Source organism: Histoplasma capsulatum (genome assembly GCF_000150115.1).
Source record: "Histoplasma capsulatum G186AR genomic scaffold supercont2.4, whole genome shotgun sequence".
NCBI lineage: Eukaryota > Fungi > Ascomycota > Eurotiomycetes > Onygenales > Ajellomycetaceae > Histoplasma > Histoplasma capsulatum.
The window spans coordinates 1,906,388-1,922,209 of record NW_025544804.1 but is presented as its reverse complement, the minus strand read 5'-3'; the positions used below and the strand labels follow the sequence as shown (position 1 = coordinate 1,922,209).

Here is a 15,822-nt window from a genome sequence, read left to right as displayed (position 1 = left end):
GGCCATACCCATATAGGAATACGAGAAGGCACCAAAAAGGCCTTTTTGTTCAGACTTTAAGTACCGAGAGTGGGTGGTTGCTCCATGCTACCCAGGCAAGCTTTACTCGGCGTGCGACTAACTAGCTATTGAGCAGGGAAAGCTTATCCAGATTTAAAGGTAACTTACGCTATGTTCCTAGGCCCAGAAGGAATCGATGGCTGCTAGGGCACTTCGCATTCTGGCTTCATATGAGCTTTTCCTCTCGCCAGGCCATGTCAGAGGTGCGTTTCCCTATATCTATCTGCAGCAGAGTATGGCCGTTCTGGACGCACGGTCAATTGGAAAATGTCAAAATTGAAAACAAAATGAAAAATATAGTAAAATAGCTGGCGAGACACAGATGAGTCTCCAAAACCAACTCTTGCTATGGACATTGTAAGCTTTGTGCCACCAAGGTTATACACACCACCGCGCTTAGTCAACGGCCCCAAAATCAACCTCGCCAGCACAGTTGGCTTGGGGTCCAAACCCAACAACCACGACTTCGGCACGCAGGGAACGAGAGAACAATTCCCAAAAGCTTTTGGCCGCTGGCGGGAGACGCAATCGGAGAATGCACCCAGACATTACTTTGCGCGATAGCCTGGCTGGCTTGGCTCTATTCCAATCCTCTCCATGCGAAATTCCGCTCGTGAGCTTGCTGGAAGTGATAGCCCTCACTTCCTGCGGGGAATTGCCATCCTTCGGGAGCGTGAAAAAACAAGGACTAGGCGCGCCACTAGTATAGTTCGGGCTAAGACTTCATCCTCCCGCCGTGGAGTGACCAGCGAGACAGTGCCGAGCACTGCGACACATTCGACCCTTTCCCCAGCTTGAACTTAAATGCAATCAAGGAAACCCCACAGTTTTGACGGCTCACACACGGAAGAAACTGACGGATAGACATCAACGCTTGGTTTTCAATAAAGGAAAAACGCGCTGCTGCTGTTCGCATATTTCAAGACCACTACCACCATACCCCTCGCCACAGTATTATCAACCTTTCGAAGCTATCTGTCCTATAGCCACCTTGAAGCGCGGATTTTGCCGTTAAAGGCTGAACGCATTTCAACTGCCCTGAAACGCTCCCTCAAGCGCAATACCCAAGATAGTTACATCAAGTCTGTGTCTGGTCATTGGTGGATACCAATTGAGCACTGAAGACCACGATTTAGGCAGTTCTCTTACGTTCCTAGGTTGATTGATTAGGGATAATAATGATCCAGGTCTGTCTCCTCGTTGGTGGATTCGTGCTCGTCCTCCGAGCCAGCTCCACAGTTTGGCAAGCAAGCTTCATTAAGCATAAACGTAGCCCCAAAAATTTGCCTAGCTCCCTTTTTACTTTGTTTTGTTTTGTTTTTCTTCGTCAGATATGCAGAATTTCCTCCTACCACATCTATCTGCTGTATCTTTTCCCTTTTGGTTAAGCAGCTCTCTATCTGCTTACTGCCACCATTCTTGAAGTTGCAACAACTATTTCTTATCTCTCTCTCTCTCTCTTTGTTTTATCTCCAATTCTTTTATGGTATTATTCTAGCTGCCGAAAGTTAGCTGACAATGCCGTAGTCCACATGAAACTCTTGTGATGGCCACCTTTCCCGCTGGTCTGGAGACCCCGCTTCTCAAGGTCAGCCGCCCTGTCGCAGCATGCTCGAGGTGCCGCGCCGCTAAAGTAAAATGCGATGGCAAACTCCCTGCCTGCTCTGCTTGCGAACGGGCAGGGAAAGCGTCTAGCTGCCCAGGCGCTACAGATGAGTTCGCTAAGGGAAAAGAGCGGAGCTATGTGGCCTCGCTTGAAGGCCAATGTGAACGGCTTGAGAAAGAAATCGCCGAAGCGAAGCGTCGGAGGCAGAATTCTATAATGGAAAGAGCTGCGATGGGGCAGAACTATAACTCTCCCCCGATATACTCTCAAGGCGGGAAGAAATCTTATCGCAAAGAGACATCTGATATCAATGACTTGGTGGGAGATTTTGGATTCCTGTAGGTTTATGAAATTGCCACCCACTCATTCCTTGACTTAAACCACTTACATTTACCCCAGCTCAGTTAACGCGACATCGAGAGATTTCTATGGCATCACATCCTCAACATCCTTTGCTAGGCTACTGTTAGCAGTGGCTGTATCGAAGCCCTTACAGAATGCAGGGGTAAACAGAGGCCTTCCAGCCCGCCCCGTATCTTCTACGCTTATCCAGCATTACTTCGACAATATCTATGTCCTGGCGCCCTTCTTTATACAGACCAACTTTTGGGCATCGTTCGATGCCATCTATCAAGAAGGAGGACGTTTCGCCAAGAGTTTTGATTATTGGATTGTACACATGGTTTTAGCAATCTCTCAGGCTCTAACCTCTCATTCTCAAATTGCTAGGCATCATGTTTCGATAGCGCTCGAATACGCCGATGATGTTCTTCATCCCGGATCGATTGCTGGCATCCAGGCCATTTTATTATTGGCGCAGTATTCAATGCTTGACCCTGAACACTTCAGAACTTGGCACTTGATTGGCAGTGCTGCTAGAGTCGTCTCTGATCTAGGTATTCACCAGGAGCAACTATCTGAGCCGTACCTCAATAAAACAAACCTAGATCTTCGAAGGAAGGTTTTCCATTGCGTCTATTCCTTTGACCGGTAAGCAATCAGCGGACAGACACATTTTCTTCAAATATTAATATAACTCTAGATATGTTAGCATTGCATTTGGGCGAGCATTCTCATTCTCCGATGATTCTGTGAACGTCCCTCTTCCAGGCGTGCCGCTGCAGCCCATTGGGGAAGCCTTAAACTGGACGACCCCCCTATTCGCCAAGGGCATCGAACCGGCCATCTATTTGTTCAAAATACGCGGAATACAGTCAAAGGCATATCAAATTATGTTTTTCAGTGGGCGGAACCCAGCCCCAGAGCCCTCGCTGTACACATGGGAAGTCTGTGCGGAGGCTCAAAGCTGGTTCAATGCAATACCAAGAACTTTGCCAGGTCATCTCATTATCTTCTACAACGCAGAGCTTTTCTTCACTTTTGTGATTCTCCTCTCCCCGTCGAATTATAATCCGAGCGTAAGCATACTACACCGAGTTCTACTATTTGAATACGCCATCAAGTTCATCTCCCAAATACACCAAATAATCAGCGCCGCTAGCTGGCCGCTGTTTTTCTCATACATCGACATCCAACGAGTGTACACAGTAGCTAGCAAGTTCATAGACGCTCTCGATCAATCGTACGACGAAATACTTCTGGACACCCTTCCTGAGCTAGCCACCCCCGTACCGCCAGGAACGCACCAACCTCCGTACGTATCCCCAACAGAACGGATTGATTCCAACGGCCGGGCACTGAAATGCCTACAAAGCATTGGCTCGATTTTGAAATATGCTCACACCAGGTGGAATATGAGAGATCTGCTGGATGAATTCCAGCGAAGTTCCATTCATTTGGAGAAACGGCTGATACAAACCCAAGCACATGGGCCTCAGCACCATGTGGAATTGGCGCCCGCTGTGGCTCCCGTTTCCTTCCCAGGGCAAGCGTATACGATGCACCCGGCGCAACCACAATATATTCAACTGTCGCAGCAGCAGCAGCAACAGCAAAAGCAACATCCGTGAGTAGTTTCCACTGCTATGCGTATACAAAACTGGTACCCGAGAAACTGAAATAAGGGGTTATCACAGTGTGATGGCAAATAAGATGCCGACTCGCGATAGCAACGAATGATAGCTAGTGAGTCCAAAACAGACGGTTCCAAAAAAGAAAAAGGAAAGGAAAAAGAAACAAAAAAATGAGAAGGGGGGAGGGGGGAGGGGAGAGACAAAATGAGAGACGCCAGACAAAGCATCAAATGAAACGGATACGAATGGCTCGGGCAAGGACAACGCACTGGGCCGAAGCAAAATTCCGTATCATGCCCTCACAACAATGTGGGCATATTTCCTCCCCCCCCACCTCCTTTTTTTAATTCCTTCTGACTGTTCTGTCCCATCCTTTTTCTCGACCTTTCTAGCTGACTACACTTAACTACTCCCTCGATATAACTCAATTCCCTTTCTTTCACCTCTCTCGATCAATGTATGTACCTCCCCCAACTTAAAGCAGAGGCGCGCCCCTCCCCCCCTCGGATATCTCACTCTATAACTCCCTCGACTCCGCTTCCCGGGTCAACCTCTCGAAATTATAGTAATATACACATATATAATACATCCGAAGTTTTAACCCTATGTGTATTCCCTTCCCCTCTTTTTTTTTCATCTTATTTATTTACTTTATGTACTTATTTTTCATCTCTGGAGCGAATTTGTTTTATGTTCTATAACTCACGGTTATATAATATACATATAAATACATACATATATATATATATATATACCATCGTGGCGTCGTTTGTAGCTAGATTGACGAATACAAGACATATATAATATATTTCTGCCGTATTACAAATTGCGTTATACTGTTCTTTCCTCTTCTGAAGCCAGGCCCTATAATTTTTTCTTTTCTTTTTCTTTTTCTCTTTTTTTGTCTTCTTCTTGCTTCTTCTTTTGCTGCGGTTTTATTCAGGCATCAACCGAGGAGTTTGGTATGTTTCTCTATATCACCAGCAGAGAGCAGCACCCTATTTATTATTGTCATTTCGCTATTGCATTATCTTTTCTCCAATTCCGTACATGGTTAGGACAGTTCAATAGCTACCTACGCTGTTGAAAATAGAGAAAGAAATAGACATGCGAAAAATCTTGAGAAATAATAGTAGTAGTAAAAAAAAAAAAAACATCTTTGGTAAATTCTGCAATCTTCGCTTCAAAAGCAAAAAGCAAAGCCGGGCTATTGGCCCAAGAACAATAATAATATCCCGTAGAATGAGGTAGGGTAATATGGAACATGGAACAGACATCGATAGGAAGCTGAATGGTTGCATCGTGACTAGAGGTTGAGGATGAAGGCTACTGCTGCGACATTGGAAAGCCGGGTTATTTCCAACTAAAATCATACTCCTTTCCTAGCTGTGTCACCCGGAAGTGAAGGGAATCCCAGTCCTATTTTACAGAATCCGGGGAAATGAAAAATCTTATATTCTCCGGACGAGGATTTAGACACTTTCAGGCCCTTTCCTGTCTCGATTTTCCGCTCGAAGGGGTGGAGACGACTTATCCAAAGAATCCTGACTACCGTTGCTATGCGATTGCGAGGTCCAACCTCCGCTCGAGCGACGCCTTGAGTGTCGTTCTCCGGATTCCTGCAAACCTGCCAAATATGACGAAGAAGATGGCCGTTCAGCGCGTTTGGGTTTGGAAAGTTGGCAATTGGCTTGGATGGCGATCCTTGTCGACTGCCAATGCCAACGAGATACTCACGTATTGGTATGCCTCCTTGGTTTCGCGGCCAGGAGTCCTAGAATGCGAATCTGCTTGGGCGGGAATACTGCGTGGGATACCAGCCGAGAGTCAGTCGCCATGATCTCGCGTTCTTCAGTCCCTCGACTCAGGCCCGACAAGATGATGGGGATTGACTCGAATGCATTGCTGGGCGTCAAACACGATAGAGTCGTTTAACATAATGTCGAATTAGAATGATGTGATAGCCGAAAAATGGTTTGGAAATGGAGCCCCTGTCATCTTCAAGGGTTGACGGTTTGAACTAAAATATATTGAATATACAGCAACATCATTTGGATGAAGGGGTGAGAAAAAGGGCACTGGGAGATTAAAAGAGAGGAGTGCTTCAAGGGAACTTAAAGGAGATAAAACAGCCAGAAGGATATAGTCACGAACTTTGTAACAACGTTGTAGCTCAAGAGTTCGTTGAGAATGTGATGAGACAGCCTATAACCCCAACTGAGACATCCTACATAACATTGGAGATTTGAAATTTGAAGCCACTTAAGACTTGAGCATACGAGGAAATCAGGCCCATCGGACGTTTTGAACATATCTTTAGAAGAGATAGAGCAGAAACTATATGCCTGAGAAAAGCAAAACCGACTGGATGTCGGATTACTATTTCCTGACTCCCAGACGATTTCTGAGGCAGAAATCCAATCGAGAACCGACAACACCAAAATCTCACCAGATATTGCGCTCTTCTCAAAATATCGAAAAAGACGGCTGACAAGGATGAAAGCACGACCGCCTTCCTCACGGAACAACATCGCGAAATTGTCGGATGGCGCTTGCCAGAGGTATATATATCACAAGCCCTGTGGGGAAAGAAATACCAAACAGAGAACCTCAACCAGCGGGGATACTTTTTAAATCCGTGTCGAGAGAAATGTACCCATTGCCCCGTTGCTTACCGTTTTACATTGACGGTTGGATATCTTCTTTTTTCCCCTTCACTCTAAAAATTATAACTTTCGGCATCCCGATCCCCCTTCTGCAGAAGTCATACTCCGCTTTACAACAATGCTTCGTTCCTTAAGCCGGTCGTCAACATGGATTGCATGCGGAATCGCGATGGTGTGTATTCTGGAACAAGGCACCTGTTTGGCATCCCATCCGGCCATGCCACCGCGACAGATATTGCACTGGGGGATTTCAGGGCGTTCGGCACCACGGCTACAACAGCCAGGGCCAACGGGAGGCGAATGTGACCGCGTCCACCTAGCTCGCTTTGCGCCGCCTGCTGCTCCGGCGTCGATATCGACATCCCATCACGGCGGAAACGCAGCGGCAACTGGGGAATTTGGCAAAATCACGAGGCCGGGGATCCCGTCGGGACGTGGGCTACGGCGTGTGCTTGGCGATTTGGAAACGTGCGCCGCAGACCTCTTGCCCTTCTCTTCGAATTCGAGTCCGGAGCAGCTCGTGGCGATAGCCGGGTCAAAGCTGCGGTCGTGCAGAGAAGCGATCTTCTCGCTTCTGCGATGGTTGGATACCCAGCAGAAAGAAGTGAATGCCCCGCCCGAGAATCCCTATGCATCAAAATATGTTCTGCCGGGTAGCGCTCGAGATGCAGAAATGCATAGTAGGGAGGCAGACATTGAGAAACGGGCTGCGGCCGTGGATGCACAGGGCCAAAGTTGCGAGGTGACTGTTTGCCGCCCCTTCGATGTCCCGCATGCATGTTCCAATTCCAGGCAGATGACCACGGAGGATAAGAAGATGTGCAGCATGTGCAATCCCCGAAGCGAAGAACTCATCGGCAAGCATTGTGCGAAGCAACGGCAGCGTCAGCAGAATGTCCTCTTCCTTCTTCTCGGTATGCTCGCTACAATACCAGCTATTGCAATAATCCTTGTCTTCCTCCGGAAAGCAAAAGGGAGGAGTCGGCGTGGCCTGCGAACAGGTCCCGCATACAGCAGCGAACAAGGGGGTGTGCTCCCTGGTGTCATGTCAACAATCCAAAAATCCAGGGGTTTAGACCGGATGTCAGACGTGGAGAAGGACCCTGCGGCAAGCTGGAATGGCAAGATATGTTCGGCGCCATCCCTGGGCATCTCGGAGCAGGACCTATCCTCAACCCATGAATATCCAACGCATAATCAAGGAAGACCACAGTTCCCCCATCCCCCTGCAGCGATTCGTTGAAACTTAGAGGATCCGCGGGAAGGACGAGGTCAACTATAGCAACAGCATGGGACGGAAAATAGGGAGACATCCGCCCACTTGGACACGTCCTGTACATACATCCTGCACATACATTCCAGAAGTTTTTTTTTCTTTTTTTTTTCTTTTTTTTTTTTTCCCTGTTGCTTCTCACCAGGGATAATCCCAAGATATTAGTGCGGACTTCGCCTTCAACGTTATAGTTTCCGCAGAGGGAGACCAGAAAGAACCATTGTTGCATGTGCGGGGGCTAATTTCCACGAAGCAAAATACTGTAAATATTCCCTCGATGCTTCGGGGGCCCGAATTGCGCGGGAAGGGGGGGGTATGGGTATGGGTATGGCGGTCAGCTTGTGTCCAAATGTCCATTTTCCTCTCAAGGAATTTTTTAATTTATTTTCTTTTCTTGGGTGTTTGGGAAGTTCTGGCGTAAGTTAATTAGATTAACTATGTAGTTGGTAAGTGTGAGAGAGAGGAGGGCGTTTTTTTCCTGGTAACTACGTAGTTAACTTTTTTATTTTCAAAATTGATTTGGGATCTTCGCGCTCTTGATGAATGCATGCCATGCATGAATGAATGAATGAATGAAGAGAAAGCCCGAGGTAAACTACCTTTATCTAAGGTTTCAGCACCACCACCAACGATAACATTACTACTTCCCATAATATAGACAAGGGTAAACAAAACAAGGGGTATATCAAGAGACAAACAACCACAGTTGGGGGGGGTGGAGGGAGGAAATACGGCCAAGCGAATATGATAACTAGTTATTTCCCCAGAAAAAACACAAGGCGCATGCATGACTTGTAAATTAATTTCCCAAGAACAATGGATATGGATATGGATAACGATAACCCATACATAGTTTACTAGTACTAGTGGTTATAGTTATACATGTCGACGGTTGCGTCCACCGTGCATGAAAACAGAATCAAAATAAAGAGAGAAGGAAGGAAAAAGGGGGTGGGGCGGGCGAGAAAAAAGCGACCAAAAGTTAGTTAGTTCCCCTTTTAATTCATTCATGGAATAATAATAAATAATAATGATGACATGATGATGATGATGATAAATGATGATATGATGATATGATGATATGATGATTGATAAATACAACACCCCCCCCCCCTCTCCCCTCTCCTTTTTCTACCTACAACTCCCTCGTCCTCTCCTCGCTCTCCCGCATCCACCTCTCCAGGCTCTCCGCATCCCTGACCCGGAACCAAACCTTAAACGGCATCGGATCCAGCGTCAGCGACGTCTTCGTGGCATTGCAATCCAGCGCGTCCAGGACCGGATGGTCCCGGGGATCCCGCGCGGGCACCATGCGGAAGGCCGTGATCAGCCGGATGAACGCGGTGTAGAGTTCGCGGTTGGCGAGGTGCGAGCCGGCGCACATGCGCGAGCCGGCGCCGTAGGCGTAGTGCGGGGTTCCGCTGCCGTCGGTGGCAGAGAGGTAGCGCTCCGGCTCGAAGAGGTGGGGGTTTTTGAAGTGGGTGGCGTCGTAGTCGGCGGCGTAGGCGTTCTGGGATTGGGGGAGATGTTAGTTTTTTTTTATGTGTATGTGTGTGTGTGTGTTTGGTTTGGGGGGTTGGGGGGAAGGCCCAACGGGATATAGAATAAGAACAAGAAAGGCGGGGAGGAAAAGAAATAAATTGCATACCATGAAGAATGTAGTGCCGGCCGGAATGACTGCACCCTCGTAGGGGATATCCTTAATGCTGACGCGGGGTAGACATATCGGGATGACAGTGAAGAATCGGAGGACTTCCTTGACCAGAGCGGTGATGTAGGGGACTTTCTCCTCAACGAGGCATTTTTCCCAGGCATCTCCGTTTGGATACACCTTCATGATTTCATCGTAGGCTCGGGCTTGGATCTGTTGGCCGTGGTCCGAGGCGAGGTAGGCGATGCCCATGATTATGTTCCCGGGCACGGTGTCGAGGCCAGCGGAAACCATGGTAAGGCAGATCGATTTGATCTCAGCTGCAGGGTGTGTGCATGTCAGATATGTATATATATTTGGATATGTTTTGAGTAAACCACCCCGGTTCCAGTCAGTCCCCAACTCACCTTCATTTAATTTCGCGTCCGGGTCCTTCAGAATGTTTCCAGTGATGCATGGTTTGTCTGTTCCCTTCTTGATCCGCTCTCTCAACATGTCGAGCAGGAGGGTGAGGTACTTATCCCTGCGGATGCGGAATTCCTTGGCCTCCGAGTTCCGACTCGGCCACAATCGCAGAAGCGGCACGTAATCCTGCCAGTTGTTGCTCGTGCTCCTGAAATTGCTCACGATGCGCTCGACGTGACAGATCTCCTTCAGCAGCTCGTTGTCGATGTTTCCGTCAATGCGAATGCCGTAATTCAGAGTTAGACTGGTGTTCAGCGCAAATCGCTGGAAGTAGGCATTGGGGTCGATATCCACGGTGCCGCCCTTGCTGTCGTGGAACAGCTCCCTGATGCTAACGTTGGACTCTAGATCGATGATCGGCATGTAGGATTGAACTGCGGGACGGTTGAGAGCGGTCGCAGCAGCCTTGCGCCGCCTCTTGCACGACTCATCCCAGGGCGATGTGCCGATGGTAAAGCCCTGGGAGCTGGAAACCACAGTGTGAAAGGTGTGTAGGGTCGGGCGAGAGATCAGCGCAGATTGGTGCGTGATCCAGAAATATTTGACCGAATCGAAGGTATTCGCAAAGACGATTCTCTACAGGCACAGGCGCAAACACATTTTACAACAAATCAGCATCCGCTATTAATTTAATATAATATAATATAGTTAATTATGAATAAAAAAGAAGACCAGACCGACTACTGCAATGATCAGATCAAAAACTGGCTGGTGTTATCCTGACGCACCTTGTTCCCCAATCGAACCTGGAAAACCGGGCCATACTTCTTCACCCATCCCGCAGCTACCCTGGCGTGCTCCTCGCCGAGCTGGATGAGACTCCCAAATATCGGAATGCCCGGTATCTCGGTCAGCTTGCTGATCTTGGGAATATCGGTTCTGTTCAGGTATCGAATCAGGAGAAACCCGACTGCGATCACAGCCACCACCGCAGTTTGGAGGCCCATGATGATGATGATGATGATGATAGGGATGCCCGGTGAGAGCACTGAGGCAAGGTACAGGACAACAACACGAAAGGAGGACGACGACGACGAGCAGATAGTTATCCAAGGGGTTGCAGGTTTGCAGTTGCAGGTTTGCGGATCGTGGCTGTCACCCGAACTGGGTGCTGGGAGAGCTCACATTCGCCTCACAAAGGGCAAAGTATCCTGGCGAGGGTTGGGACGGAGCAGCTGGAAGCACCCGGTGTGTATAATATATACAGAGATAGACTCAGACAACCTCAACCATGACTGGGCCTGGCCCGTGGCGCGCGCAGGTTCCGCCCCTTTCCCGCCCCTTTCCCGCCCCTTCTTCACCTTTTCCCCTTCTTTCCCATTTCGCCCATTGATGAGGCAGAGGCAGAGACACGCCCAGAGACACGACCCTGTGTGTGGGGTCCCGTGTGACGCCAGCAGCGCCAAGATTTGGGGCGGAACGGAGATCTGTTTTGCGGGGTAAACTAGGTTTCGTGGCTCGAGTGGGGCCAGTACGTGGAGGAAGAGCCGCTGCGGAACTCAACTCATTGGCAGACTCGTTAGCAGCCAACAGCCAACCACGTCCAATAGTACGCTGTACGCTGTAGTTAGTGGGAACTCTCGAGGGCAAGTACGGTTATCTGCGGTGCTGCTGGCGTGTTTCCGCACTTGCACCCCAGCAGCCGCGGAACGAGGCCGTGAATCCACGTGACAGGCCCGATCTGCGGGAATTCAATGTGGAGAAGAACACGGGGGACGGGACAGGGAAGAAAGGGACAGGGGGATACGGGGGACACGGGAGCGATGCTTGGCCCTAGCCTAGCCTAGCCTAGCCGACAGAGAACCCTTGGGAGAGCACAATTGAGGAACAGGGGGGATTGAGTTAGTTACTACAACAATGCAATGATCATTCACACGAATCCTGTTTGCGCTCGATTCGATTCAGTAAGCGCATAACACGACGAGGAAAAATAGACAAGGTTTTGAATGAATCTCTTGAGTATTGCTGTTGTGTGCAGACAGACTGATACAGTCCCTCCTCGCTGCGCGCTACTGCTGGTCGTCAAGGAAGCCCGTCTCATAGTCAATCGTTCACGCCGTGACACTTTGAATCAGCCCGCGTTTGTTCCCCGTCGTTCCATGGACAAACGATGGCCTCCTCCTGGCGGGCCTTCCAGTGGCACTGTTTGCGGTCTACTTACTTACATTGCCCTTCTCTGCTGCAAAGGGCGCATCCTCCCCAAACACCCCCCCTTTCCTCCCCCATTTGTTGCAAAACCACCTTGCTATTTACAATTGGGGTCAATGATGTGTTTCCATGTCCATTGTGGACATTTGTCCCGTCTCTAACGCCCAAACATCGCACTAACCGACGGCTCAACAGGCATGGGTCCCTTGAAACTGGGATGTGTAGGTCGGTAACACCTGCAGCATTACCGCCCAGTCCAGTTGCTATGTTTAGCAGTTAGCTAGCTAGTTAGCATGCTAGCTAGCATATGAGGCAAGAGGTACCTGCGCACACGGGCCACCCGGGGCCAACAACAACGGCAAGAGCAACAGGTTGTATTTCTTCTCTCTCTTTCTCTCTCTTTTTCTCTCTTTTTCTCTCCTTCTCTTCCTCTCTCTATCCAAAAACTAGTGGGCAACAAAAAACATTGTATGTCACCATTGTTAAAACCAGCGCCTATCCACCATCCGCCATCCACCATCCCCAGACTAACGGACATGAAATGATATCCCATCCTTCCGATCCTGCGCGCTGAATTTCGCCGTAGCCACATTCATCGCAGCCTTGTCGCAACCTCATAGCACGCGGTGAAGTCAATATCTGCCCTGCCGCGCCGGAGGTAAGCGTGATCACCTCCTTCATCGCCTCTCCCTTTTGCGAGAGCAGGTCTGCGGCTCTTTTGCACTTGAACGGCAACCGTCCCCCCCCCCTCTCTCAGGGAAAGGGGGAGAAAGCGGACAAGTTAGTGCGTAGCTAGCCATTTGCACGGCATTGCGAAGAGCAAGGCCCCTTAGAGGGTAATCCGAAGCAAGCATGGCTACTCCAGAGGGTTTCCCTCACAGGACATCAAGGCCGCAAAAAGGCCGACCACTCAGCCAGCAGGGAATATAGGAATATAGATAAAACTAAACAACACAATACAAAAGAGCAACCCTTTGGGGAGCCATAATCAGTCAAATCAGCGTGGATGATACGGATGTTTCTGCCTGGTTGCTCCGCTGCGACTTCCTCTTCTGTGGCAGCTTTGTCGCGCACGAGGCCGACGACTACTAGGTAGGCTTTCTGGGCAAAGCGGATAGTTGGTGTAAACTTCAAAACTACAAGACGCAAATGGTTAGCAGTAGCATTGATAAAGGGGCCAAAAACAAAAAAGGTCCATCGAAAAGCTAGGCATGTAATATAGAAAGATTCATATCTATATGCACATACTCCTATCACGCGATTTGCACCGGTAATCATGTAAGTCGGTATGTTTGATGCATAGTTAGCAGTAAGGTAATATGTGTGTAGGCAAAGTCCAAGGCTTTTGCTGATTTTTCCATCAATCTGTGTCTGTTTCTTCATTGATTCATCCTGTCTTTTCATATTTTTTCCATCATCATTCTCATAAAAGTATTTTCGCCCACTCGACCTGGTTCGCGCCTAGGTCCTGGGGGAGGCATATCTTGCCTATCTTCATTCATATCTCTCAAGCTATTGTTGGAGGCATCCTTGTTTGCGGTACACTAGTCCGCAATAGGGAGCTTAGCGGCTCCGACAAATTTATCACCGCTTAGTCATAACAGGCGTTTGCTAGCTGATCGTGTCATTGGAAGAGCACTTGAGAGAACTAAAAGGAGACAGAACGCTTAAACCAGCCCGTTTGGACGTATCTGCCGTCGACAGGCCATGACAGCGTCGCGATTGAATGGCCTCTCGCGTTGTGACTGGTGCAGCGTCCAATCATCTGACAAACGCCTCTGTGGCTGCCGCTGACGGGCGCACTAGATCATCGGATCCTGCCACTGCTGCCAGCCGAATTTGATGCCTCTGGTTGGCTCGACTCTGAACTTTCAATCAAAGAGCCCCGAGTGTGAGAGACGCGGGTCCTGGCACTTCGGCGACGGGCGTCGATCAATCGACTCCAAGCTGGACCATGGCGCAAGGACCCACGGGCTGGACGAAAACTTTGACCTCAAAACGTCTCCTAACCTACCCGCCTCCTAATTCAGCTTGATACCCCTTAACTACCTTGAGAATATACTTCAAGCGGAGTAAAAGTCGTCGCTCACGATCTAAATGGATCAACAGCAGTTCATCAGGTTTATCCGATAGAGCGAGAACAAGAAGAGAGAAAATCCTTCTCCATCGCCCACCACAGCTTTCTCCACTTGTTGAACTCCTGCAGCTGGCCCAGACGTTGCACAACGGGCTGTAGCTCGAGCGAGCCCAGTGCATATTTCCCCCCATTTTTGTGATTTGGCAATGAGACTCCGCCTTCGCCCTGGCCAATGACCTCCCAGCCGTTCGCTCCCAATCCCATGTCTCTGGCTTTAGCTTTTCGATGAGTGAACGAAGTTGATGCCCCATGTTCTTGTGTCGCGCCTGCATGCGGTCGCCGTGCGCAGTCGAAACTACCCATTCTTGAAAACAGTGCCCGCTTCGCCTTCTTCCTCCCTTTTTTTTTCCCTCCTCGCCCTCTGGAACCCACTTTTGGAAGATAGATAAGGTCCAAAGTAAAGCCACGATCGGAAGAACAGTTGACGCCTGCCTATGGTGCAAGGTAGCTACGTTAAAAACATGGATATTATCAATAGACACCCCCCGAAAACTCGGCGGCACTCTGCTGCATTCGAATCCCTCAAACCGAGCTGGAAAAGCAAGGCCAAGGAGAATGCTGGCATGGTTAAGGGCAACAAGCAGAGCCGCAAAATGCCTATCCTCGCCCTCCTGGGAAAGCTATCCAGATCCGTATCCTCAAGCCGTTCACAATCACCCATCTCCCCACCTCCCTATTCATCTTCCACACCACCGTGCCCAGATTCAACCACGGCTCCTCGTCTCTCCAATCCACTCTCGCCACCCACATCGACCTCAGTCTCAATAAACCTAAAGCCCGCAGAATATGTCCGGCGAATAAAACTGCTCCTTGCCAGTTCGAAAAAAATTCCCCCATCCCCTCTACCCACGTCATCGCATCCACCTTGCAACGATACATCACACAATATCCCTCACAGCAATGGTATCAAGACCAGCCCCGTTTGTGTCTTACAGCATCAGGGTAAAATACCGCCCACGGCGCCGATAAATACTCTCACCCCACGCCAATACGATCCTGATAACCTCCGTGATGATACTATCCACCCAAGCCATAATAATATTCACGATACCACAAATCCCAGCAACAACGAAAACACAAACACGCGTCAAAGTCCACCACGTTCCGCGTCGCCCCTCCTCTCGCCGAACGTCCAACCAAGCCGCCTCTACGACCCCTCCTTCACCGATAAAGAAACTAGATTCCTCAAAACCTTCTTACGCAACAGCCCCCCCAGATCTATTACCCCGCTAACCCAATTCAACATCGCCACCTTACAAGCAGAGCTGGACGGACGCCCAGGGCCCATGGGCCGTGGCGGGGTGCGCGATGTCTCCAAACCGAACCCACTAGGCGCGGATGGCGGCGATGATTATGATGAGTTGTTGGAGTTGGGGCGGAGTGCGAGGGCGGCGGGCCAGCTGGAAGGGGAGCAAGAACGGTCGAGGGAGAAGTTGGTTTCTTGGGTGCAGAGATGGTTGGGTGGGATTGAACCCGGTTCACCGGTGAAAGTTTGATGGTATTCTATCATTTTCGTCCCTTCCCCCTAGCGGTTTTTCGTTTGTTGGGTGGTTGGATAGGAAGGGTGCGTGTACCCGTTGTTTCAACGCATAAATGTCGTGCGACGAATGTGTACGGCGAGAGGGGGTTGCTGAGAACCGTCTCATGGGGCTACGGGGAGGGGAAGCTGGTCGTACACCGCTACACAACAGGTGGTTTATAGAAGGGCAAGGCACAGACCACAAAATGCCGCATACAATGGGCTTTGTGAAGCATAATGTCCGTTATCAGCCTTTTGTGTTACGTTACCGACCGACTGCCCATCCAAGGTTGTCCAAGGTTGTCCAAATTTGTCCGAGGTGTG

General features: G+C 49.5%; 8 protein-coding genes across 8 annotated transcripts; 5 read left to right on the top strand and 3 right to left on the bottom strand.

The window, feature by feature from the left end:
- Nucleotides 1-196: 196 nt before the first annotated feature.
- On the top strand, nt 197-624 carry HCBG_03685 (uncharacterized protein; the record flags this gene model as incomplete). The annotated part of the gene is made up of 2 exons (XM_045430734.1): nt 197-263; nt 383-624. The coding sequence occupies 2 exons, from the start codon at nt 197-199 to the stop codon at nt 622-624; spliced, it is 309 nt and encodes a 102-aa protein (XP_045288877.1).
- Nucleotides 625-1,606: 982 nt separating this feature from the next.
- Nucleotides 1,607-3,774, top strand: HCBG_03684 (fungal specific transcription factor domain-containing protein; the record flags this gene model as incomplete). The annotated part of the gene is made up of 4 exons (XM_045430733.1): nt 1,607-2,004; nt 2,066-2,656; nt 2,709-3,632; nt 3,703-3,774. 4 exons carry the CDS (start codon nt 1,607-1,609, stop codon nt 3,743-3,745), a joined length of 1,956 nt encoding a protein of 651 aa, XP_045288876.1.
- Nucleotides 3,775-5,080: 1,306 nt separating this feature from the next.
- On the top strand, nt 5,081-5,706 carry HCBG_03683 (uncharacterized protein; the record flags this gene model as incomplete). The annotated part of the gene is made up of 2 exons (XM_045430732.1): nt 5,081-5,382; nt 5,682-5,706. The coding sequence occupies 2 exons, from the start codon at nt 5,081-5,083 to the stop codon at nt 5,704-5,706; spliced, it is 327 nt and encodes a 108-aa protein (XP_045288875.1).
- An 816-nt stretch (nt 5,707-6,522) lies between these two features.
- On the top strand, nt 6,523-7,548 carry HCBG_03682 (uncharacterized protein; the record flags this gene model as incomplete). Its single annotated transcript, XM_045430731.1, has 1 exon — nt 6,523-7,548. The coding sequence occupies one exon, from the start codon at nt 6,523-6,525 to the stop codon at nt 7,546-7,548; it is 1,026 nt and encodes a 341-aa protein (XP_045288874.1).
- Nucleotides 7,549-8,713: 1,165 nt separating this feature from the next.
- HCBG_03681 (phenylacetate 2-hydroxylase) lies at nt 8,714-10,835 on the bottom strand (the record flags this gene model as incomplete). Its single annotated transcript, XM_045430730.1, has 4 exons — nt 8,714-9,088; nt 9,227-9,549; nt 9,637-10,270; nt 10,423-10,835. The coding sequence occupies 4 exons, from the start codon at nt 10,639-10,641 to the stop codon at nt 8,714-8,716; spliced, it is 1,551 nt and encodes a 516-aa protein (XP_045288873.1).
- Nucleotides 10,836-10,909: 74 nt separating this feature from the next.
- Nucleotides 10,910-13,323, bottom strand: HCBG_03680 (uncharacterized protein; the record flags this gene model as incomplete). Its single annotated transcript, XM_045430729.1, has 7 exons — nt 10,910-11,184; nt 11,323-11,375; nt 11,856-11,939; nt 12,024-12,105; nt 12,379-12,594; nt 12,856-12,978; nt 13,293-13,323. The coding sequence occupies 7 exons, from the start codon at nt 13,321-13,323 to the stop codon at nt 10,910-10,912; spliced, it is 864 nt and encodes a 287-aa protein (XP_045288872.1).
- A 321-nt stretch (nt 13,324-13,644) lies between these two features.
- HCBG_03679 (uncharacterized protein) lies at nt 13,645-14,110 on the bottom strand (the record flags this gene model as incomplete). The annotated part of the gene is made up of 2 exons (XM_045430728.1): nt 13,645-13,705; nt 13,857-14,110. 2 exons carry the CDS (start codon nt 14,108-14,110, stop codon nt 13,645-13,647), a joined length of 315 nt encoding a protein of 104 aa, XP_045288871.1.
- Nucleotides 14,111-14,413: 303 nt separating this feature from the next.
- HCBG_03678 (uncharacterized protein) lies at nt 14,414-15,475 on the top strand (the record flags this gene model as incomplete). Its single annotated transcript, XM_045430727.1, has 1 exon — nt 14,414-15,475. One exon carries the CDS (start codon nt 14,414-14,416, stop codon nt 15,473-15,475), a length of 1,062 nt encoding a protein of 353 aa, XP_045288870.1.
- Nucleotides 15,476-15,822: the final 347 nt, after the last annotated feature.